The sequence below is a fragment of the Corvus moneduloides genome, chromosome 13 (genome assembly GCF_009650955.1).
Source record: "Corvus moneduloides isolate bCorMon1 chromosome 13, bCorMon1.pri, whole genome shotgun sequence".
NCBI classification, from domain to species: Eukaryota; Metazoa; Chordata; class Aves; order Passeriformes; family Corvidae; genus Corvus; species Corvus moneduloides.
Window position 1 is genome coordinate 6237022 of NC_045488.1, and position 23526 is coordinate 6260547.

Sequence of the window (23526 nt, forward strand, 5' to 3'; positions counted from 1 at the left end):
GTCTCCTACTAGGAATTTATCCCTCCTGTATATTTTCTCTGTTAGGCCTTTACCTCCTGTGTTACTTCTTGGCCTTTATCAGAGTTGATCAAGTAAACTGAGCTCACTGACAGCACTGACAGGGCCACTGGTTGCAGCACTCAATTTAAGTGACCCACCTGGGATCATCTAAATCAAACACAGTTCTTCCTATCACATCCCCCGGCTGGATTAGGCGGCGAACATCATCAAGGACTTTGTCCCTAGGAAAAAGAAAGCAGCAAATCTTAATGACACTGTGAGAAATCTGGATATAGAGTATTCTTCTAGAAGAAATATGAAGAGTCTTAGGAAATTATTTTTAAGGACTAGCAAGAAAGGACTTTCATGTGCTAATTCCAGGTGAACTTTTATTTCCCATTGTGACAAGAGTTCTGCTCCATCCCCACTACAACGAGTTGCCTTTTGGGTTAAATGACTGACTCTGCAAAATTTTTTATTCACTACTGGGTTGTGTCAAATTTGATTTATCCCCAGTTCTTCCCAATCAGTTCCAACTCCCAAGTGGCTATTCTTACCCCGTGAGGAAATAGCTGCCATAACTTGCAAACCTAGTAGTCCGACTCATAGTGAATATTGACTCTAAGTCAAACCTATTTCTACTCATTATTAAACAGAGCTTCTCTGATCCCTGAAGATGATCAAATGTGGAATACCAGATTTTCTTCCTGACCTTTGAAGCAATGACATTATGCCTTGAAGCATGATATGATTAGTCCCATTTTAGCTGTAGAGTTATACATGTTGTTGTGGCCATAAAAGCAGAGCTTTTAGAGCAACAGTGCAACAAGATGGTAGAGTGATTTTCCCTCTAAATAAGATTTCTAGCTTATATATTTACTGCAGAAAGAATCATTCTCTCTAGCAGTCAGAAATCAGTGGTCTTGACAAATGCCATTTGATTAGTGTTGATCAACTCTAAAGTTTGGCATAGAATCCACCATCTTTGCTTCCTGCTAATAATCCCCTATACCACTAAAAAGAAATGTAAAGTCACTGCATACAGCCCTACTTAGAACAAAAGAACTGTAGTTTATAAGAGCTTTCTCTCCTAGAACAACTTCAAAACACAACTTCCCACTCATCTGAACACCTAAATAATGAGGTGCTTCCTGAGAGGACAGATAGGATTTTCCCTGAAAGAAGCAGATGGGACCAATGCTGCAAGCACTGAAGTGGCTAAATAAAGAGTAAGACTGAAGGTAAAAACATATCCCAAAAGGACACAGAGGTTTCTCCATCTCTAAAATGAACTTGTTCTCATTTGTGTTCTAACAAGGTCACAGATTCACAACCCAGCTTAGAGTCCCATTACAAATACAGGTATATTGATGAATTTATCAATTTATCAATTGAAATAAATCATTGGGTAGCCACAAAATTTGTTCTATAACTTCCTAAGACATTCAGAGATGTTAGAGTCAGACCCTACATAAGCCAGTTTTGAGCCCAAGAGCTCTCAATGCTCTCATGGCATTAAAGCACAATCACCTTTGGACCCCATTCTTGCGCTCCAACACGGGCTTGCTGTAAGGAGGTGGCTGGTGACCCCAGAAATCCGGGAATGCCAGGTCTCTGTAGCCTGGGATGGACTTCAGACTTTTGGCCCTGGCTGCACAGAAATGAGGGCTGTGGAATGGGATATCCCCTCGGTGCTTCTGCAGAAGATTTCTAACTATATCTGAGCTCTCCAGCCTCCCTTCAGGACTAGGATTGATTGAGACCTCACAGTGAGGGTAAAACATTTTTTTGTACCAAGCAGCATCTTTTGGGAGAGGGTACAAAGCAAACACTTGACTCCTGGCTGGATCTTCCTCCTCACAGAAGTCTTTATCCTGAGCTTCTTCAGCAATGTCTCTCTTTTCATCATTCTTATCCCATCTGTATTCCTCCTTCTTTCTGCAGCTCTGCAATGGGACTTTGAAATCCTGTTCCCCTGGATTTGGTCCCATCTCTGTGACACTTTGGTTTCTCCATCTGCAGTTTGGATGTTTCATGAAAGTAGCACTTGGAATGAAATGAGAGGGAGCAGAGGGAAGACTCTCAGTCCTCTCCTCCAAGCTCTTCTTTTCCTCAGACTCAAATTCAAGCTCCTTTAAATTTAAAAAGCAGAAGAAATTAAAAGAAACTACTGACAGATTGTGCCTCCTTCCAGAGGAAAGCTTTCAAGGAGGAAAAGAGGAAATATTTACACATCTCCCAAAAACTGTACTCAACCCAAACAGCCAGAGCAAAATCAGTGCACGGACCCCCTGCCAGCATTTCTCTATCCACAAAGCTGTTTCAACAGAAGTTCTCAGAAACCAAAAGGGTCCAATTGGACATGACTCAACCAAAACCAATCATTCGAACAAAGAAGGGAGGATACTTTGCAAGGCATTTTTTAAAAAATATAAATGTTACAGGAGGGTAAAGGTGGCCAATCTGTCATGCAAAACTCCACCCCACCTTCATGCAGGAGTATGATTTAATCCCATTTGACTACTTAAGGTCACAATCAATATCACAATATTGTGTCTACAGGAGATACATTAAACCAGTGATCTTTTTCAGATTAATATTTGAAACAGGGTTTTCAGTTCTCCTAAATTCCAAAACTTGTGATGAGTGCAATATTCCCTAATTTTTTGTCCCAAACATCACTAGGAAAAAATTATTTGAACTGTTCATTTCAGTCAGTGGCAGTGCAATCTTCTCCTCTTCCTTCAAACCACTAGTTGACACTATTTATTTTTCACATCTCTTTCTGATCTTGATATTGCTGTTGAAATTGCCAGTAAGGATACAAATTATCTGACAGATCTCTCATGTGGCAATTGATTCAACAGTGCTTACTTAATCTACACCCAGAAAAGTGTGCATCAAAGATCATTCCTTTTATCACTCATGATTCACACCAATAAACTACTGCAAAAAAGTCATAATCTTTGGCTTTCCAGTCCTACAAGACTTACAGGTTCACTTTTGAAATAGCCCCATCTAGATATTACTTGTCAATACTCCCTTTCAAGTATTTCTTAAATTCTGGAACATTCACAAATAAAGGAAACCGCGTTATGACCATACCTGAAAATTCTGGGAAAGTTCTGCACACAGTGCCTCATATTGTCCAAGGTCTTCTTCTGGCCGGTCAAGCACTGGCCTTGACCTCAATTTATTCACATCTGTCTCCAAGTCATAATCCTACAAGAGCAGAATTAGAAGAGCACACATATTACACCTGCCGCCCGAGGTGATCTCAACCATCAGTGAACTGAGGATAAGAGCAGTATCTGAAGCTTTCACAGTCAAAGGCTCCTGTGTATTAATGCACAGCCTCACCCATGTCAGATGCAAGAACCAAAGCCAAACTGTCAAGCAGTCAGCCATTGCATAAAAAAAAACACCGAACAGGAAAAGCTGGAGCAAGAGGAAAGGATGGAGACATGGCATTGATGACTGGGCATTACATTACAACGTTACGTTATTCAAATTATTACGTTATTATGTTATTCAAATAATTCAACATATCTAAGTGTGTCCCACCAAATGCCATCAAAGAAATTATTTGCTCCTGACAAACAGACTCATTTCCAAAGCTGTTATAAAAAGAATGAAGTACAATTGCCTGAATGCACCTGTGCCCATGGCATTTCAAACCCTCAGCCACACTTGGGTCACAAAGCAGAATCTCAAGTGTTGTTTGGGCTGAGATAAAAAGGCAGTGAAGACCTGCAATGAACGTGAGGTCAGTTGAAAAGGATTTGCCAACTGAGAGCATACTGATGTGTATGTAGCTTCAAACTTGCTGAAGATTTGGATGGAAAAGAATAGATGGTTGATATGGTGACTTTTATTTTCATAGGACTCTGAACATTTCCTGACAGAAGCAGAGAGCCAAGTTTCAGTTTGGTTGGTATTGCTAGCATGCATGGATATGTGTTATGTAGCTGTGAAAATGTTTGTAAATCACATCAATACCAGGAAACATTGTGCAAAACATCTCATACAAAAAAAAATAAAAAGGCAGTTTGAAAGTTCATTATCCATTCCCTGCTTGCTTTCCCTTTAGCAAGGTTTTTTCCAGGAGATATATGACCAGCAAACCAGACAAACAGTATTTAAACTCATATTCAGAATAAGCTCTTAGGCAAAAAAAAAAAAAAAAAAAAAAAAAAAAAAAAAAAAAAAAAACACACCAAACCAAAACTGCTTACATCTACTTGGTAAATCCTTATGAATAATGAAATAGTTCAGAAGCATAGAGGAGCTGTTACTGAATGAGTAACTAATTAAAGAAGGAGATAAATCTACTATGAGCCTTATTCCTAATGAGCATCTTGACGAGCTCTAATATTCAGATAAAAACAGCCAGACGGGGGCAAGTTAGGACAGTCAGATAATGTGGGGGGGGTTTTTCAACTTCCTTTTTTCATTGGCTGACATCAGTTTAATATTTGAGGAGAAAAAGACAGGGCAAGTAATGAGAACTCCCTTTCACAGAAGTCTCAATCATTTCTAATTAGACTGTATTTGAAACTTCATTTCTTTAATTTGCTTTCCCAAGCCACTTTATGTGGCTAAGACTTATTAGCAGCATTCACTACTCCACATTTGCATATGAGCTTGTTTGTATTTTCACAACAAAAAAGTTTGCGTCCTCATCCTCAGCTGGTAGAAGTTTTTTTGCCAGTTAGGTCACTGCAGGGAGACTGCTAAGGGAGAATTCAGAGAAGTGTTGAATAATTCATTGTATTATTTGTCTGTGTGCAGAAGCAAATAAAGAAAGAATATAGGCTCAAATGCCCCAGCTGTGGCTTAAAAGAACTAACCTTTTCCTTAGAATGGGTGCACAGCCCAAATATGCTCTGATATGGGAAAAGAGAGGGTTAGCCTTTCCTAGATGACAAATCAATTTTCCCTAAGTGCCATTTTCCTGGCATATGCCTAGTGGATCAAAGATCCACCATTTATCTCTGACTGTGTATGTGATTCTGGGCAGTCTCTGTGCAGGAACCGAGAAGTCACCAAACCCCCTCCACCATGCCTGACAAGCATGAAAATGAATAAAAGAAATGCAGGACACTTTTTAGTGAAAGTCAGTGCATTCTCCTTTCCTTCTTTCAAGTACCCTCCTATTATCCATGAAGTGTGTTCACGTGGGACCACATGCACCTCTACATTCTCTGCTTGGATGGTCTTTCAGGGTGTCAAAATGGACAATGAAAAGTTTTACTTTCTGGTATGTAGACAATTTTGGGAACTATGGCTCATATACCTACTTCCTCTTTACTCTCCACATCCTCATTATCCTGCTCTGTTTCAGCTTCTTCCTCTCCTTCGCTTTCACTGTCACCTGCAAAAGTAGGAAAGAAGCAGAGACCAAGGTATTCAACCTAATAACCCTCTCATACCCTGCAGAGAAATACATGTAAACTCTTCTACATGTGCCACACAGTCCACAACCCACCCATTTGTTAATCTCATATAAATGAATTTGGCACTAATTCACCCAGTTTTTAAAGCTCTGTTCTCTTGGACTCATGCACTGCCTTTCAAAACCATGACAAATGTCCCCATGATATGGATCCAACTCATTTTACAAAGCAATACAGAGATTTTCTGCTTGGCTGCAATGATATTACAGGATGCTCTTAATCTGTATTATCTAGATTAGGGTGTTTTACTGTTATGATTGTTATAGTCTTTCAGCATCTTCCACACGAAATTGAATGCAGCAAAAATCACTTATGTGTATCATGGAGCCTTTTCTGCAGAGTACCTATCCCGCCTGGGCTTGAGTTGTGCTTTCCAGCAAGGGCTCCCATCTTTTACTCATGCAGCCTGACTGCTATCTGCTTTTACTTTAGGAAGGGAAAAGGATAATAATTCTTGCAATTCTTTACTGATAAAGCTGCAGGGCAGTTTTTTACCCCCCAAACAGCCAATGCACAGGCACAATTATATCTCCCTCTGTTACTGCGGAGCAGTGGCATCTCCAGCCTCTGTTATACCCACTCTGCTCCATTATTTTTTGGATAATAGGAGAATTTTTTTCCTTTTCCTTGCTCCTTTCTGTCTTTTCTCATTTGTTCTCCAAACAGATTCTCCCAGCTTCAAGAAGACCTGGGAGTAATTTCTTCCCTCTTGAGTGACACTGCAGATTATCAGATTAATTTTAACTGTAAACCTCAGGACTATGCCAAGTCTCCCTTCCCCAGATCCCACACTTAATTCTTATGTCATGCTCCTTTTCCTCCTACTGAACTCTCCCTTCAGCCATTTACCTTCAGATCCCTCACACAGAGGCTCAGTCTTGACATTCCCAGGAAGAGGGAAGGAATAGGAACTTCTTACAGTCACCAGAGGCAGATGCTCCTTGGGGTAGCATTTTCTCAGAATATGAGTTGCAGTAGTTATGATAGGATCCAGACTTTTACAAGATAAACAGTCCTAGGAAACAAAGGAGAACAACATTAAGAATAGTCTCTTACAACAGTCCTCCCTGTCACACACAATCCCCCAGAGTAGAGCTGCTCTTCTGGTGAGAATATAATTCCCTTTACCACTCATGATTCACACCCATAAACTACAGCAAAAAGTCACAGTCTTGGTTTTCCAGTCCTATAAGACTTAGAGATTTACTCTTGCAACAGTCCTGTCTGGTTATCACTTTTCAGTACTCCTTTTCAAGTACTTCCTAAATTGTGGAACATTCACAAATAAAGGAAGATTCACTATGATTGTACCTGAAAATCATGGGAAAGTTCTGCACACATTGCTTCATATTATTCACCTTACTTCCCCTTCTTTTTATCACTAAAGAAATATGTCTGGAACAGCAAGACCTCAAGTTCCTGCAGTTCATCTCTTACAGACATACAGGCTGGCACGGACCTCAGGGGACTTCCATCCCTGAATGTCATGTGGGAGACACAAAATCTCTGAGCTCTGCTCCAAGACACTGAAGTCAGGGTATGCTGAAGGAAGCTAACACAGGTGACAGTAGCACTGAAGCAATATGGCTTTTAATAGGGATTAAAAATCTTTGTGGAGCCCATGTATATGTTTTGGCTGCCAAAACATGCCAAAGTCTGTGCTTCTGCACCTTCAGCACAACTATACTCAGAGTCATAATGCCAAAACTCACAGATATAAACTAACACAGTTAACACCACTATTTCAGTGTATTCAGGGTACACAAGGTATTCTCAAAGAGAGCTTTCCCACTGTACTCTATTGTCTGTAGTTAAACCCAAGAGCTATTTTGAAAGATCACTATATATTACCTAGTCATAAAAGAATTAATAATTGCAGCATCCCACAATTCCTGCTGCTATAATCCAGAGCAGGAAATAGAAAAGCAAGGATTTTTTAGAGCCCAGGTATACTTTGAAGACACAGAATATTTTGTATTTTTGTTGTGCTGTTATGCAAGCGAACTCCTTAGACTTTTGTTGTAAAGAAAACAAACCAAAATCCCCACAGAACTAAAAGCAAAGACCCATCATAGAAGTGATGTATGTCTTCATACATCATAGTGTATGTCTTCAATATAACAGAGTCAGGGAGTTTGGATAAAGGAACGATCGTGCTGCACAAGGGTGAAGTTGTTTAAAACCAGTGGGTGCAATTCTCAGAAAACCCAGCCCTCGGATTTGCCCAAATACAGCACATCGAAAGCACGGCCTCCATCAGAGTGACTGAGTGACAAGTGCAGTATCCTACCCAAATTCACAATTTCCACTCTGCCTCTCAGCATGTTTTCTTCAGTGGCTTGGAACTACGGCTGAGCTCAACAGGAATGCAACTTAAATAAGCAGCACAAATGTGCTCTAAGGCAAAAGAGAAATATTACAATACATTCTACTGCCATTTCATAATTTTGCATCCCTGCAGCAGAGCTAAAATGGAACAACCAAGAGCGAAGAACAGATACTTCTGACAGACCATAGTTAGGATTTGGGCTGGACAAAAAACTCCAAACAGTCCAAACATTCAGCAGAACCAGGCAGAAGGCCAAAAGAACATAACAAAGAACATAAAATGGCCATTGGAACACGGGTCCTGCCCGACTAACCTGATCTCCTTCTAGGAAAAGATAACACTGTTTAGTGGTGGACTTGGCAGTGCTGGGTTAATGACTGGATTCAATCCTAAAGGTTTTTTCCAATCTAAATGATTCTGTGATTATAAAGTACTTTATTATAAATCGGGAACAGGAAAATGGCTGTATTGGGGTTCTTTAGGTTGTAGAGGATTTTACTCTGTTTTCTCACGTATGATTGAACAGCATTATAAGATTCAGTGGGATTAACCAGGATTCTTGTAGGGAGGCTAGAAAAAAAATCATCTAAAGCTGACATGCTTACAAGACTCACTACAAGAATTTTAATATGTATTTCTCTGGCTGTTTGGAAAGAGGGGGACAGAAAAGAAAATTATGAAAGCATCTCCAAGGAAAGTTTTATTATGGGTAGAGCAAACACCGAGAAGAACTGGTTTCTATTTCTGTTTCAATTTATTCACTGCTTCATATGGTTGCCTTTGCTTGGTTGTTATTAAAGGAAAGATTAGGAAAGTCTGTCTACATGTGGGAACGGGCTAATATTCTTAATAGTCTACTAGTTTAGTTTACTAAAGCTGTTCAGTTTTTGCTAAAACAGTGAGCACAGGACTGTTTAATTGCCTGCCTTGGGACAACCATCTTAATTCACTGCCAAGCGAATTTAAATAGTCAAGAACAAGGCATTTTCATCCAGACAATGAACTTCCACACTTGGAATTACTCAATGATGCTATTTGAAAGTCATATTTTTCTTTACAGCAAATTAGCTCACAGGTACAACAAGCCTTCAGATACCTTAGAGGGAATTTGTGGGACTGTTTTCATTACCACTCTTAAAGTGCTCTCTGATTCCAAGGTAACACTGTTTACAAATGACTAAAATTATTACATCAGTGTATTGGAAAAGCCCTTTTTACTGACACCTGGGAAGAAGACAGGAGACTGCTTTGCATGTGTGTAAGCTATCCCATTTATTTTATGGTGGGATAATGTGAATGAGGGAAGAGTAAATCCTTAGCTCAGAAAAACTCTTGTAAAGCTAACCCGAATTCAGATCTGCTCTTTAATCTCCACACTCAATCTCTTCTCCACTGAACCTGGAATAGATCAGATATTATGGTATGTTATACATAGAAAAAAAAGGAGGTTTCAATACGACAGTAAGATAAAAGATAGTGATGCTAATGGATGCTCCTACTGACAAACAGAGTGGAATGTAGGATAATATTATCCTGAGTACTATGGGAAGGTTAAAGAGAAACAAGACAAGTTTAAGAAACCAGATGGAAAAGTGATAAAATAACAAGATAACGTTCCATGCAGCATCTCTCCAAAAGCACATACAAACCTGTTTTCTTCTCTTAGAGTAGCAGTTCTGTCACTGCACACAAAACCAACCAGTGCTAATGTGAATATCCCATTTAACTGTCAGGAAAATCTAAGTGCACCTAGGAAAAAGGAATGGGAACAGAAAGTACTTCCTTTCCATGAATGATTTCATTATCTAAAATTATTTTTTATTCCAGGTAGAAGTTGAATTCAAAATACCTCTAAATTCCCCTAAAATATCTCTAAACTCTCCTCAAATAGAGTAACAGTAATTTCTAATCCATGTGAGGCGACAGTTTTTGAACTATTGGCTCCTCCTGTAAAGACATAAGCTTAAGGGCTATTAAAAGCTCAGGTATTTCATCTGTCCATCAGCCCAGACAATAGGCAGCCAGAGAGGATTCAATTGAAATTCTACTGGAGTTTACAACAAACCCATCTTGCGAAAATGGTTTTCATTTCAATAAATCTATCTGTATAAAGAAGAAAAAAAATATATTTAGAAGTTTTAGAAGAACTTTTCTAGACAGATTTTAACACCTTAAAAATCTCATTAGCTGCTCAGAGTTTGATGCAGGTTAATCACCACAGCCAGCAAATTCCCTAAAGGCACCAAAATACTGTCCACACAAACAGGCATCGCTTTCCCACTCAGGAATGGTTTGTCTTGCCCTGTCTTCATCTCCTCCTCTCTTGCTACAGCCTGTTATCCATCTCAGGAGACAAGATTTCCCATCCTTCTATCATGAAAATTATGAAGATTTTCATGGCAGCAGCAGCCTCTGCCTCAGGTCAGAGTAGGGAAGAGCAAGAGTGAGACCCCCTAGGGCTGCCAGACTCCTGCCAATGCTTCACATCTTGGAGAGACACTGCAAGACTGACAATATCCCAAAGAAGCAGTGAGAGAATATTGAGCTTTGAATTTATTAACCTTGGTAATTTCTTGTCCAAGGTCTTCCTAATAGCACACACTGGGAAGAAAGCAAACTGGAGGCCCCTGAAGCTGTCATTTCCGCTCCACTTCTGACCTTTGGAAGGATTAGCATTATCAGGGCTTACTGCAGCCTTAGCATGTCATTTCCTGTTTGCTCACCCAAGGCGACCCCACGTTCACACTTCCTATGCAGTTGCTCCCAGGCTGAGCTATCAGATGGTGTTAGCTCAGAAAACTTCACGGGCTGTGGAAGCCTCTCGAGAGGGAAGGAGCCGACATCCACCCTCAAGCAGCTGTTTCCATCTACCCTATTCACATTTATCCAGACCAGGGACTTCTCATTAACAGGGGCCATAATCCCCCGGGAGGTCTGCTGGCTCTGGCCACCTCATCCTACCTAAAGAAATGGTCAATTCCTCATGTGGAAAGTGAGGTGAAAAAATCCCAGAAGCCTCCCATACACTGCTAGTAAGAAGTGACTCACAGAAGAATCCTTCACGACAATGATGGTGAAGGGGAAGAAATAAACACACTGGATCATAAGGAAATGGATTTTTTTAAGGGAGAAGGAGGCAGGCTTTTCTTTCTGATGGTTCTGGAGTGAGATAATGCATAGCCAGTAAGAATGAATGAACCACTCCTACGGAATCACACAGGTCTACAATGGAAGGAATTTCCCTAGTCACTTCTCCAAAGCAGGATAAGGAACCATTTTGCTGAGAGACTGAGAAAACTCCCACTGTTCTGTACCCACCTTTTCTATATCTTACAGGCATTCCATCCACAGGACCACAGCATCTTTCTTCAACTCACATTATTGTCTCACAAGATTAAAATTTAACCTCCTGAAAAACTGTTGATGGATGTTTCTCATTAGGAAAGGCTTGGCTAAGTGAGCAGTTTGTTTAAAAGGCTGATTGAGTGGAATTATCTGGATATTGTAAAGGAAAATCTCACAAAAGACCTAAGCAATTCCCTTATAGAGATATTGAATTATTCTTCAGGAGAAGTCCAAGCAGACAGCAGGATGCACAGGGAAAGAGAAAAGAAGCACTAAAAGCATAAACTAGAATTCCCATGCGTCCCATAGGAATGAAGATTTGTTTTAAACTGAAACATTTCAGCTTTTCTAAAGTACTAACAGTGTAAAAGTCAATATTTCTTAATGTTACCAGTTTTTTCATCTATATGTCCTATCCTGAATTCATATAAGGATGGCATTTCCTGCAGTGGGATGTAGAACCCAGCACTAACCACCAAGCCACCTCATTTAAACACAAAAAGCAGCATTTACCTGCACACTTGTGAAGAGAATCTCCATTCCCCGGGAACCAAGGAAAGTCTCCCTGCCCAGCTGGATGTTGGTGATGTACTTTAGGCAGAGCAGGAAACCCCTACGAATGTAAATGCAGTTGTTGGAGACATCATTGCGATGCCAGTCTTGGTAGAGTCTCAGCAGTTCACCCAGGTAGCCTCTGTTCACTGCCCGGCGGCTGTTCGACTCTGAAAAGGAGAGAAAAGGCTGAATTAAACTCCTTCCTGTTTGATAGTTGTGGCTACTCAGTGCTGGAACTCAGACTTTAGTGCCTGCTCATTCTGGCTAATGGTCTTGGTTAAAAAAATATTTTTTACCTTTTTTTTTTGTCATTTAAAATGGTATTTGCTAAACATGAGCTATGTTCTTGGAATCATACATGAAAAAAAAGCAGCAGCGTCCTGTCTGGAAACAGGAATCCCCCCACATGAACCAAACCATGAGCCTATATCTCCCTCCAAGTGCTAATAAACTTAATTCCAGTTGCAGCACCATGAGATTTCCTGAAAGTACCGAAGCTTGTGAGGAGTGAGAAAAGCTGAAGATCAGTAAGAGTAGTCAACAGCATAAAACCTTCACACAGTGCTGCACTTCAGTCCTGAGAGAACACCTTGCTGAGATCAACAAATTCAAAAACCTTGTGGCTGTACAGTCCTGTCACAGCCAGAGAAATTATGTTTAACTTCTAAATGTATTCCCACAAATACCTGTATAATGAAAGCCATGAATCAAGTGATTCTGAAAACCCACAGTATTTAAAAATTAACAAAACACCAACATGAGCAATAGCAGTTTGGGTTTCTTTTCTGTTGCTTTCTGGCTCCAAGATTTTAAAGGTCACATTCAGATAGTGTTTAAAGGCTTAACTGCATAGGCAAGAAAATTTAAAAAAAAAAAAATTTAAAAAAAAGCTTTACAAAAATATAAAAGGGGACCTATAATATTCCCTTAATCATGTAGCTCCAGGATATCAGACTGCAAGGAGAAGTTGATAAAGCTTGTCTTATAATACAAATTCTGCTAAGCATTCTAAAACACATCCCTTCACCTACTGCATTCCTTGCCCTGCCCCTCAGGACAAACATGAAGCCATACCAGACTCCAGGCTCTCTCCCTTCAAACCAACCCTGCCTAAGTTTTCCTGACTGGTCCTGACATTCCTTGCTGTGACACACATTAAAAGCTGTCAGGAGCTCAGTAATCAACTGAGGGGCCAGGTAGCATATGTAAGGCAGGAGCTCAGCTCTCTGAATAGCAATTAGCATTTGCAGCTCACAACAGATGGCTCTTGGTACCCAGAGCTGGTGGGCTCCAATCTATTGCCAGTTCATTAAACAAAGTGCCAGAGCCTCTCACACCTGGAACTTTAAAGCCATCAGTGGGGATTCACGGGACAGGAGAAGAAGCTAGAGGTTAAGTGGGAGAATAGAAAGATGCTGCCTGAAGAAAATCAGGAAGAAGAGAAGGGATAGAAGGAACAAGCAGGAAGCAGCATGGGCAGCAAACCTAGATCCTGGTGATGAAGTAGATAGAGACATTGGAAAGGGGAAAGAAGTCACCTGAAGTCATCTCAGTCTGCTCTCTGCAGCAGATTAGCAAACCCTTACCTGGAGGAGGGATTGGAGGGTTGTTCTGCTACCTGGCCTGGTCCTGCAACTTTCTCCACCACCGGCACCATCCAGCACCCACAGCCCGGGTTGCCAACTCATTTTAATGCTGCTCTGCATCTTCACACCACCCTGCTGACATGCCCCTGCACTGACCTGCTGGCCCCACAGCTATTCCAGTCCTACACAGCTCAGCCCAGGCTCCCACACCTTGGCCTGCAGCTCTCCAGCACTGCCTCCCCTTGCTCTTAACCACCTACACTAACTCTGGATTTCGAGGTTCAGTGGCTGTCAGTGTGTAGAAGGTCACCCTCCTCCTTTGACCTTCACTCTCTATTTCTGTTTTCTATTTGACTCTCAGCGAAAAAACTTTAATTGCTTGAGAATCCCTTATCAATCCCAATGATTTTATTCATGATTTCCTGTTAATCCTCAACCAGCTGTCATGTTTACTAACCTGCAGGATGACTAACCCCTTAAATCAGTCAATCTTCCTTGAAGAATTACTGAGGAAGCTCTGTAAAAGTCAGTGAGTATATAAAACATGACAAGAAGAAGAGAGTCAGGGAGCATAAGGTAGGGACAGTTTAGATCAGACTCAGAGCTTCCCTGAGCTGTTCAGGGACAGATGAAATTGGACCAGATCTAGGGTTTTATAGCCTCTAGCACTCAGTGCTTGAAGTCTAAGCTTTCTGTGTCAAAGTCAATAGGAAGAGGGAAAAAACTGGGAAGAACTATGTGTAGAGCTTCTTGGGGAATTTATTTAAAAAAAAGAAAAGAATTCTCTCAAAGTGTTCTGTGATATTTTTTTCCCCCGTCACATCTTTTAAGACAGATTTCTACATTTGAATCTCAGCTCCATGGGGACCAGAACACACAACTGTCCTATGCTTTAGTTTTAATACTCATTGAAAAGCATGGAGGAAGGTGAGCAGAATAATTTTGTCCTTTCCTCCCAGGTTTTCTGTAGTATTACCACCTTTAGGATCAAAACAGTCACTTTTCAAAATGAAGCTGAGATAGTCTATTCTGTGAGAAAGAGATGGAGAGGCAAGACTACAGTTTCCTGAGCCCTTTGATCAGAAGCAATGAGAATTAATTGCTGAAGGGGCAAAAAACACATTCATTTTGTTTCTCCTGTCTGATTTCATTGATTCTCCTCTGCTCTCCTGTGCTGTCAGTGTTTTTCTTAATTTTTTCTTCCATTTTTTCAGTTCTATAGTCAATAAAGTAGTGAATAAATGAAGGAGGAAGTATGCCAAGATCTCCAGAAGGCAGAATGGAAAACGGAGGCCTTTCCACCTGTCTGTGTCTGTTGGTCTCTCCATCTAGGGAGGCACCAGCATGGGTATCTCTCTATATTTTGGCACAAATACAGATGGTGGAAATGAATCATACAGGTACAAGCAGCTACAAGCAGCACTGCACAGATTGGCAGACAGCAAGGACCACCCCTCCTGGAGCAAGTATGCACAATCTGTGTGGCAAGTGGCAAAATGCCTTGGGTCTTTTGACCCTCTTACTGATATTCTTTAGTTAGGCCCTTTCCTTCTCCCTGGGTATGGTCAGTGGCCAGTGGAAAGGGAAGTTTTCTTACCAGACAGCTTTCAGAGGTGCCCAGGGATGGTGCTTCCTATTTTGAGTGAACTGAAGGGACTCCTGTTGTGTGAGGTCACCAGTGAGAACTCGGCACCAAACCCAAAAAACCTGTTTTGGCTAAAGACTGGGCTGATAAGTGGCCAAAAATGCATCAAGAGCAAAAATCTGACTCTACAGCAACCACTTTAAGCTATAAATATCTGCAGCCATCAGAAGAGCTCTCCCTTCACAGCAGCTGGATGTGTGGTACTGACCGCCCCTTGAGCAAGGACAGCTCTCAAGGCTACCCCTCAAGGCTGAGGGATCCCTTGCCTGACACCAGACATGGATTTGTGTCACGGATAAGTGGCTTTTTTTGCATGTGTGTGACATTTAAGACACACGTAGTACAGCTTACATGATCATCTTTGTATCCCATACTAACCTGAAGTGCAGTAAATCGAGTATTGCCCCTCAATCCATCTGTACTTATTAAATATTTTCCATATCCAGGTTTATTGATTAAAACTAAACTACTACTAGACCAGATCTGTCTGAGCAATCTCTGACTCTTCTCCTAGACAGTCTGTCTTCCTAATCTTATTCTGGCATCTCTGACAGGGGAGCACTGTCTTCCCCAACACCCCCAAACCTGTCCCTGGCATTCTATTTTCTTTGCAAGAGTTTCAGTTCTGCCTGATGAGACCGGGGTGAGAGGAAAATGCTCAATGCCTTCTTAGTTTCCAACATTTCTAGAACTGCCCCTCCATTTGTGGCTTCCAGAGCAGTGCTGCTCATCAGTGAAAGTCCGAGAGCTGCAGCTCAGAACATTTGAGCTGAATCATCTGTGCATTCACCAGAAACATCTGACATTAATCTCCAGCCAACATGCAGAAGCCTCAAATGGCTAAAGTTGCATCTAAATTAGCAAGGGAATCACGCTAGAAAGAAATCCCCAGTTTTGACAAAATTCTTGTTCTGTGTTGGGGGACAAGGACAGACTCTAAAGTCAGGTTTACAGCCTAGTAGATGAAAGCCCCGTGACCACCAGTGCTTCTGTGGACATTTCTGAAGCCCTCTTTGCAATCCAGTCCTCTTTGAAGTGTTTGCCAAGAACATGGGTACCACTGGAAAACATGCAGTGCATTTAATCACAAAACTGAATTACAGTCAACCTGAAATATGATGAGCAATGCACTGCTCACCAGGCAGAACAAAGAGATATTTATCTTTCTGTCTATCTGCTTAAATCTCTTTGTTGATGCCACTCAGCTGATTCATTATGCCAAGAACATACTTTGCTACAGCTTGGAGATAAGAATACTCTGCTAAATTAACCCTGTGGCCCCTAAAGCAGTGAAAGGAATAAGAAAAACTCCAGCTTCCCCCCTTTGCTCTAGTCGTTTCCCCTTGGGAATGGAAAATGCAAGATAGCTCCTACAGCAAAGAGAGCACAGCTGTTTTATTTGGTCATTGAGAGGTCATTTTTGCAGAGAAGAGCACAAGGGCTCCCTCTAGAAACAAAATTAATTGTGCCCATGAAGAAACTGAGTCACACATGAAGCACTGGGATCACTTCAGAAGCTGCTATTCGCTCAACTCACATTGGAAGCCAGAAGACTGCCCTGTAGTTTTGCCCTAAACAGTTTCCCTTTTCTCCTTTGCTGTTTGATATCACAGGATTTTCTGGTTGCAACTCATCAGAAAACCAGAAATAAATAAATAAATAATAAAAAAATACAGTAGCACAAAATCTACAGTGTGATTTTTTTGACTGAAGTGGTTTGAGAGAGCTTTAATAAGGATGTCAGAATTTGGAAGACTTCCTCAAATTCAGGCACTAAATTTTCTGAAGCCAGATCCTCACTGGAGGCACAAACACTGCCCATGCCAAGACAAAGAGGTAAACAATCATTATTACAGATGCCAACAAGAAAAATGCAAGTCCTTGACACTTAGGTTTCATTACACCCACCCTGAGAGGCAAAACAGCAGGAAGTTGCCATGCCCCAGGAGATGAAAGAAACCTTTTTCTCTGGAGCACTGAATTACTTTCAGTTTGGGATATGTCTGTGAATGAAGAGTCCCAGGGAAGGGAATATAAAGGACATTGAAAAATAATTTTCTTTCCTACAAAGTGGCTCTTCTCAGAGAGATAAAATATAGGATCAAGACTACTTGCTTCCCAAAATCGAGGAAGAAAAGTCAGACACAATGCTTGGTTTAGATTATTATGAAAGGAACTGCAAAATTCAGCTCCAATCACAATATTCTACATGATGTGATGATGGATTTGGAACCAGACTGATACTGGAGTTTGAACCCAGAGATGGATAATAAAGACTTAAACTGATGATGAGAGATGAGTACCTGGTGCAGTATTAGGCAAATCCCAGACATGGTGCTGTTGGCTACAGGAAATGGGATGGTTTAACAATGGGGTGTTTTGACTCGAGATCAAAGGCCTGCCTCACTAGATCTGTTGTGAAGCATTATGAATTCTGATGTAGAGAGTACAGGCCTTTCACACGCCCTAATCCGCTTCTGTGCTCGAACATCACTTTCTGCTCCTCAGAGGTACTTGCCCCTCCTTGATGCCAACATAAAAGGAAAAGAACGACAGTGATTAGTTTATCCCAGCAGCCACAACACACAATCCTTATGGTTCGACAAGAAAACGAAAGAAGTGGGTGAAAGGTTAAATAAAGGTTAGTTGATGAAGATGGGGAGGAAAGAGTAGGAAATGAGAGATGAAAGTCTGTGGGGGAAGACAGGAGGATAAAGACAGCAAAAGGAGGAAGATATAGAAAGAGAAAGGGGAAAGGCCATCAGCAATAACTGCTGTTGGCACACAGAATTGCCTTGATGAAATAAGCACGATCAGGAGGTCACCACAACCTGTCTTTTTAAATTGCTCATTACAATTTTACCAGGCAAGCATTGCACCAAGGGCCCTGCCTGTTTCCCCAGCCTTTTCCCTCAATTTCCGCTCAGCCAATGCCTCCGAGACCAGCTCTAGCTAATTTCCTTAAAGACATGCAAGCTGGTAATTCTGGGAAGCACAGATAGTCGGGAATAACAAACACAACCAAAATTAGATTAAAATAACCTGCTGATAAACAAATTACTCACCCAAAATACACATTGGATTAGGCACGGTGGGGATCCCTATAATCACATCGCCACCGTGTGGCTCCCGGTCCTTCACATCCCATCCAGCCTCAGCACCCCTGGCATGGGTTTGTCTGTGCTTGGATAGCAGGTGTCCTGTTCTATTCCGCTCCCCCCAAACTGGGAATGGTTTGCCTGGTTTATTCTAGGGTTTGGGTTCACTAAAAGCAATATGCCCCATGGTTAAGAGTGACCTGGAGGGCGTCTCACACCTCTGAGCTCTGTTCAAACAGGATCCAGCCCCTCCACGCCTGGGGGTCTTGAAGACACAGGAGGGTTCAGCAACGAGCTTCCCAGGCCCTAATACAGAGCTGATTCAAGAGATGAAGACAGATGTACAGAGAAGAAATAGAGCAAAGCCCAAGGAAGCTGGAAGACTGTAGCATGTGCATCCTTGGACTAAGAGGAGAGACTTTGGGAAAGTTGCAGTGCCTCATCCCACGTTAGTTTATCTCTAGCTATCAGGAACTGCCTCCTCCTCCCCACGTGGGCTGAAGTGAGCATCTAGAAACTGAAGAAGGAAGAATGGACACTGGAGAGAAAGAATGGACAGGAAGAAGTAACACTGGAGGGTTTGACTGTAATACAATAGAGAAGAACAAAAAAGCTTTTGATGCTCTCACGACAATTCAGCACCACTATAGGTATTTACCAAGCAAGATGTTCAGCCTTTACTATAAGGTCAGACAGAGTTACCATAGTGGACCAGACAACAGATATTAAAAAAGCAGTGAGGCAATGGAGGAAGAACTTGCTGTGAGCTGTTTTCTGTGTGCATGTGGGCATGGCAGGTGAGGAACAGCAACTGGAGGAACAGCATGAAAGGACTGGTAAAACACTCTGGGATGTTTGCAAAGAGCTAAGTCAGGAGTGAGAGACTGGCTGACGATCAGACAAGAAATGTCTTCTCCATATCAGTAATCTGAGCTTTCACTGATAGAAAGGTGCAGCACTGCCATTAGAAGGGACTTAAACTTCTACTCCTCCTTTATTTGCCATCTCTTTGATTATCACCACATGGGAATCACTGGAAACAGGGACGCAGGACAACCAAGGTCACTCATGTCTCACTGAGTTTCGAAGCCTTTCCTCCCTGTTGTGGATGAAGCACAAGTTTGTTGTGTCCCATTGCTAATTTCTTTAGACTAGACTTCCCCCTCTGAAGCACAACAGCAACAATTTCCCAGGTCCATCTGGATTGGCAATTTTTCTTACACTGATGTCTCTTTTTCAGGCATATCTTGCTTCTTGCAGTTATGCACCTGATAAGTGAGCATTTAGCATCAGCTTCTGTTAGGAAGGAGACAGAAGCCAAACAGTTTCTAGCCAGCCCATGGCTCTGCAGGTGGACAAAATCTCAAGTAGAGCTTATGGAGCCTGAGATGAAGATGGATGTTTCTGAATCCATCAGGGAGGCACACTGCCATCTGCCTGCTCCCTTTAAAACTACTGTGTGCTCTCCCAGTGCAGCTCTGCTAAAAGCAAGAGGGGACACTGAACCTCCAGCAGAGCCCCGTGTATAACCATAACCCCTTGGATGACTTTGGGCTGAAGCACTCAAGGATAGGCCCACAGGGATACCCCCAGAATGGCCACCTTCTTGTCCTGTCTCTTACAGCCTTCAGCACCATCAAAATACAATCTCCCCAGCATTTCCCAGCAAGCAGGTTACTGGAATTCTCAAAAAAACCCTAACAATAATCAGTCTACCACTTCACCACTGTAGCACTTTCCAGGATTCCTCCCTTCCATTTAGTTTGTATCCCACCTAAAACATGCTCACGTGCTTCTGGGTGCTTTGCTTTATCCCGTTTTCATAAGCAATTTTCATGCTACAGCATTCACCAGATTTGATCCTTAACTTTCCAAGAACCCTTGCACCACTCAAATGCACTGAGGCCATGGCCACAATTATGTTAACCATGACAAAGAAAGATGTCCTGGTGCAATCCTGAAAAAAAATTCATCACTTTTCCAAGCATGGTGAATTTATCTCAATGAACCAGAGCTGTTTCTCACATCTCCTGACCCACACTTCCCAAAAGATACAACCTGCTCACATTTGTATGCAGCTACAAGAGCAGTCTGCTCCAAAAGCCTGGAGCTTCTCATGCCCTGAACCACAGGGCAGGGAAAAAACAAGACATTCTTGGCCACTCAAAACTCCAGAAATCATCCCAAAACCACAGTTCAGGCTGACTTGTGGTACGTGGTGCTCCATTTGATTTTACAGTATCAGCCCCATTTCCTAAATTCCAACTCCACTGCCTTAAAAAAAAAAAATAGCTGAAAATAGATTATGTCTTTTCCTAAAATCACTTTACCATTCACAACCAAACAACACTGCTGTTATTCACATCCTTTTCTCCCTTTCCATGGAAGCAACAACAAATTGGGAAGGACAATAAGCATTTGTCACTGGCTGGAGGAAATCCCCATCTCTCCCATTATACCAAGCCCAGGACAACCAACGTTCCCTAAATACCAAAAATAAGGGTCCAGCCTGGCTCCCTGGGCAGTTTGCCCCTGGGCACTCCAGGCACCATCTCCCACAGGGCTGAGGGAGCTCCAAGAATCAGAACTGGTATAGGAATCTCCTGCACTACTGCCTCTTTCCTACACATTGTTCTTTGGGACCAAGGGATGAGGGAATACCAAGGCAGAACGAGGTTCAGCAGGATCATTCTGTCCAGCAGCACAGCACAGAAAGGAAAGTCAGAAAGAATATGAAGAAAAAAGCTTACTTGATTTCAGCAGAGCTGCCAGAGCCCCAATGGCTGCCCTGGGGAAAGAAGAGAGATGGAGAAATAATGTCAATTTCTTCAATAATTTTTGTAACCTTCATCTTCACAGTCTTCTGGGCCAGGCTTCCCAGATGGTCTAAACTGACAGCTTATGATGGACTTTGACAGAACTGCAATGTTTTACACCAACAGAGGATCCAGCCTCTGCAGCTGACTCTGTTATTCTAAAAGACCATTAGCCCTCTAGCTTTACTGTTACACTGATTTGTAGTGACCATTAAAATCTAAAGCAACACCCACATATCCAAAGTGATCTAGCACGTCTTTAAACTGCTGCCCCAGAGCTTTTTCTTTGTACCAGAGACTCAGCACATGCCCACTCCAGACACAAGTGCGTCTATCTGCATCAGATGATAATTTTCATATCAAGCTGGGACATTGATGTCAATATTTCCAGCAAAATCCCACTTCTTTTTCTATTTCCCCAAAACAAACTTCATTCCTATCCTCCCTCCCAGCTTTAACTGAAAACAAAATTGAATTTCTTAACTGAAACCACATCTTGCATTGCAGGGGTATTTAGAGGGCCCCAATCAGAGGAGGACTTGTAAGAAAGCTGTTAAATCTCTGTAGTAATACTGCTTGCAGTGAGAGTAAGGGCAGGGACAGACATTTCTGAGGCCCTTCTTGCCCTTACCTGCACATTTCATTGTGCAGGTAAGCAAGTGAACATGCCTGAGCTAGCACAGCACTGGTTTGACTGGGCACTGGTCACTGACATTTGCAGCTTGAGAAGCTGAGCTGAGACATCATTGCTCCCCAACTTCTGGAGGCAAGTTCCTTCCTCATGTGGTAAAACCTCCATCCCACATGTCTCACAGAAGACTTTCTTTTCCAGTCATATTCTGCTGGAGCAAGATCCCTGTTCTAACCTGGCTCACTGCTGTGAAGTTAAGTGCCCAGAGCTGATTAAATAAATACAGCTATGAAACCTCCATGCGCTAGGATTCCTTAAAATGTAATCTCTTTACAAACCAATCCCCAAATAAAATTGTATCACAATCCATACTGAGCCAATTATCATCCTGCAGCAAATAAATATTTTTTGTCACCAAGCTGCTGTTCAATATGTGTCCTAACAACAGGTGACACTAAAAGATTCAAGAGCTGGTTCTTCCTGATACTGGGTCAACATCTCTATCTAAAGTCATTGCTTCATAATGAAACTATCAGAGTTCAACAGCAGCTTTACAAACTGCAAAGAAAATGTGCCCAAATACAGACAGAACAGGAAATCACTAGCTAAAAATCTCATTAGTGGAAGCACAGCCATGCTTTCATTGCTTCTTTAGCTCCAACTAAACAGCAACCATTCAGATGGTGAAGGAATACTGTCATCCCCCAGCTATTCAGCCTGCTCAGACAAGGAATACTCTACAGCCACTTATCACTCAGTCTCTTCCCGGGTTTAAAGTCTGGGACAAAGTAAACAACTCTAAGCAAGTTAAAATTCCAGCCAGAGCATCTCCCAAAGCTCACACTCCAGTACGTGCCTTTAAAAAGGGACTGCTCTACATACCTATACTTTACAGGCCTAATGTGATGTCTCAATCACAAGCCAGAGCAGCAGAGCGATGAAGGAATGACCAGAGTATCTCTGGCTCCAAGCAGAAGAGTTCTCAGAATTTCCTCTAGGCATCTGATTTATTTTGTAGATGCTTATGAGCATTGCTAAGAGTTTCAGCAGAGCTACACCACTGCCATAAAGTCAACACTGCCAGCAAAATTCCCATCAGCCAATAAATCAGCAAATCTGGATCTTCCAATACTTTTGGGGGGGCGGCCTGTGAGCCACGTTGTATGCAGACAACTTCATTCATCCTCAAAGGATCCCAGAACTCCCAGAGCATGTTCTCAGACAGTCTAATCTCCAGTTCCTGCTGCCTAAGTAGGGTCTAGGTGCAGGCCCAGTAGACTGACCCCAACGATATGCATTGCTTTAGAACAGATTTTGAGAGAAAAAACATAAAAGACATGAGGATAAACTGCAAAACAGGTAAAATAAGTTTAAGTGATAGAACAGACAGATTAAGCCAGCCTAACTTGTTATCTTTCTTTGATAAGATAACCAACTTTTTCTACACAAGGGAAATGTGGTAGATCTAACTTACCTCTACTTCAATAAAGCATTTGATATGGTGCCACACTGAAAATTATTAACCAAGATGGAGCACATGGGGATTAGTGTAAGAGTTACAACGTGGGAAAGGAATTGGTTAAAGACTCAATGACAGGAATTGTGCTGGAAGAGGAATTATTAGTCTAGAGGGAAGTTATGTGTGGAAGTCCTCGAGGATCTTTTCAGACTGATCTTATTTCATCTTTTCATTAATGACCTTGGCACAAAAAGTCAGAGTATACTAATAAAATCTGCTGACTGTGTGAAGTCAGGAGCTGCTGCCAATAGCAGGGAGTTCAGAATATCTTTCAGGAGTAACAAGATGTTCTTGGGTTCTGAAGGAATAGAAATGTGATGAAATGTAATAGTCAAAGTGCAAGGTTAAGCATTTAGGGTTTAATAAGGATTACTGTTATGAGCAGGAGCTCATAATTTGGAAATTAGTAGAAGGACACCCTGGATATATGAGCCCATTAAGGGATGACGACAAGCATGACCAGCAGGGTGACAACCATGAAAAGGACAGATCATGTCTCAGAAAAGCCACTGCCAGTGGAGAAGGGGAAGCATGAATGTTCTCATA

At 41.8% G+C, this 23526-nt stretch overlaps 1 protein-coding gene across 1 annotated transcript in view; it reads right to left on the reverse strand.

Annotated features, from left to right (window-relative positions):
• The window catches only part of AGBL1 (ATP/GTP binding protein like 1), a 272270-nt gene that overhangs the window by 206596 nt on the left and 42148 nt on the right, over positions 1–23526 (reverse strand). The window contains exons 6-12 of the mRNA XM_032123269.1: positions 20765–20802; positions 11644–11852; positions 6306–6471; positions 5301–5374; positions 3106–3222; positions 1531–2132; positions 159–242 (exon numbers count right to left, since the gene is read on the reverse strand). Of these exons, the coding sequence (XP_031979160.1) occupies positions 159–242; positions 1531–2132; positions 3106–3222; positions 5301–5374; positions 6306–6471; positions 11644–11852; positions 20765–20802 (1290 nt within the window). The remainder of the gene's footprint in view (positions 1–158; positions 243–1530; positions 2133–3105; positions 3223–5300; positions 5375–6305; positions 6472–11643; positions 11853–20764; positions 20803–23526) is intronic.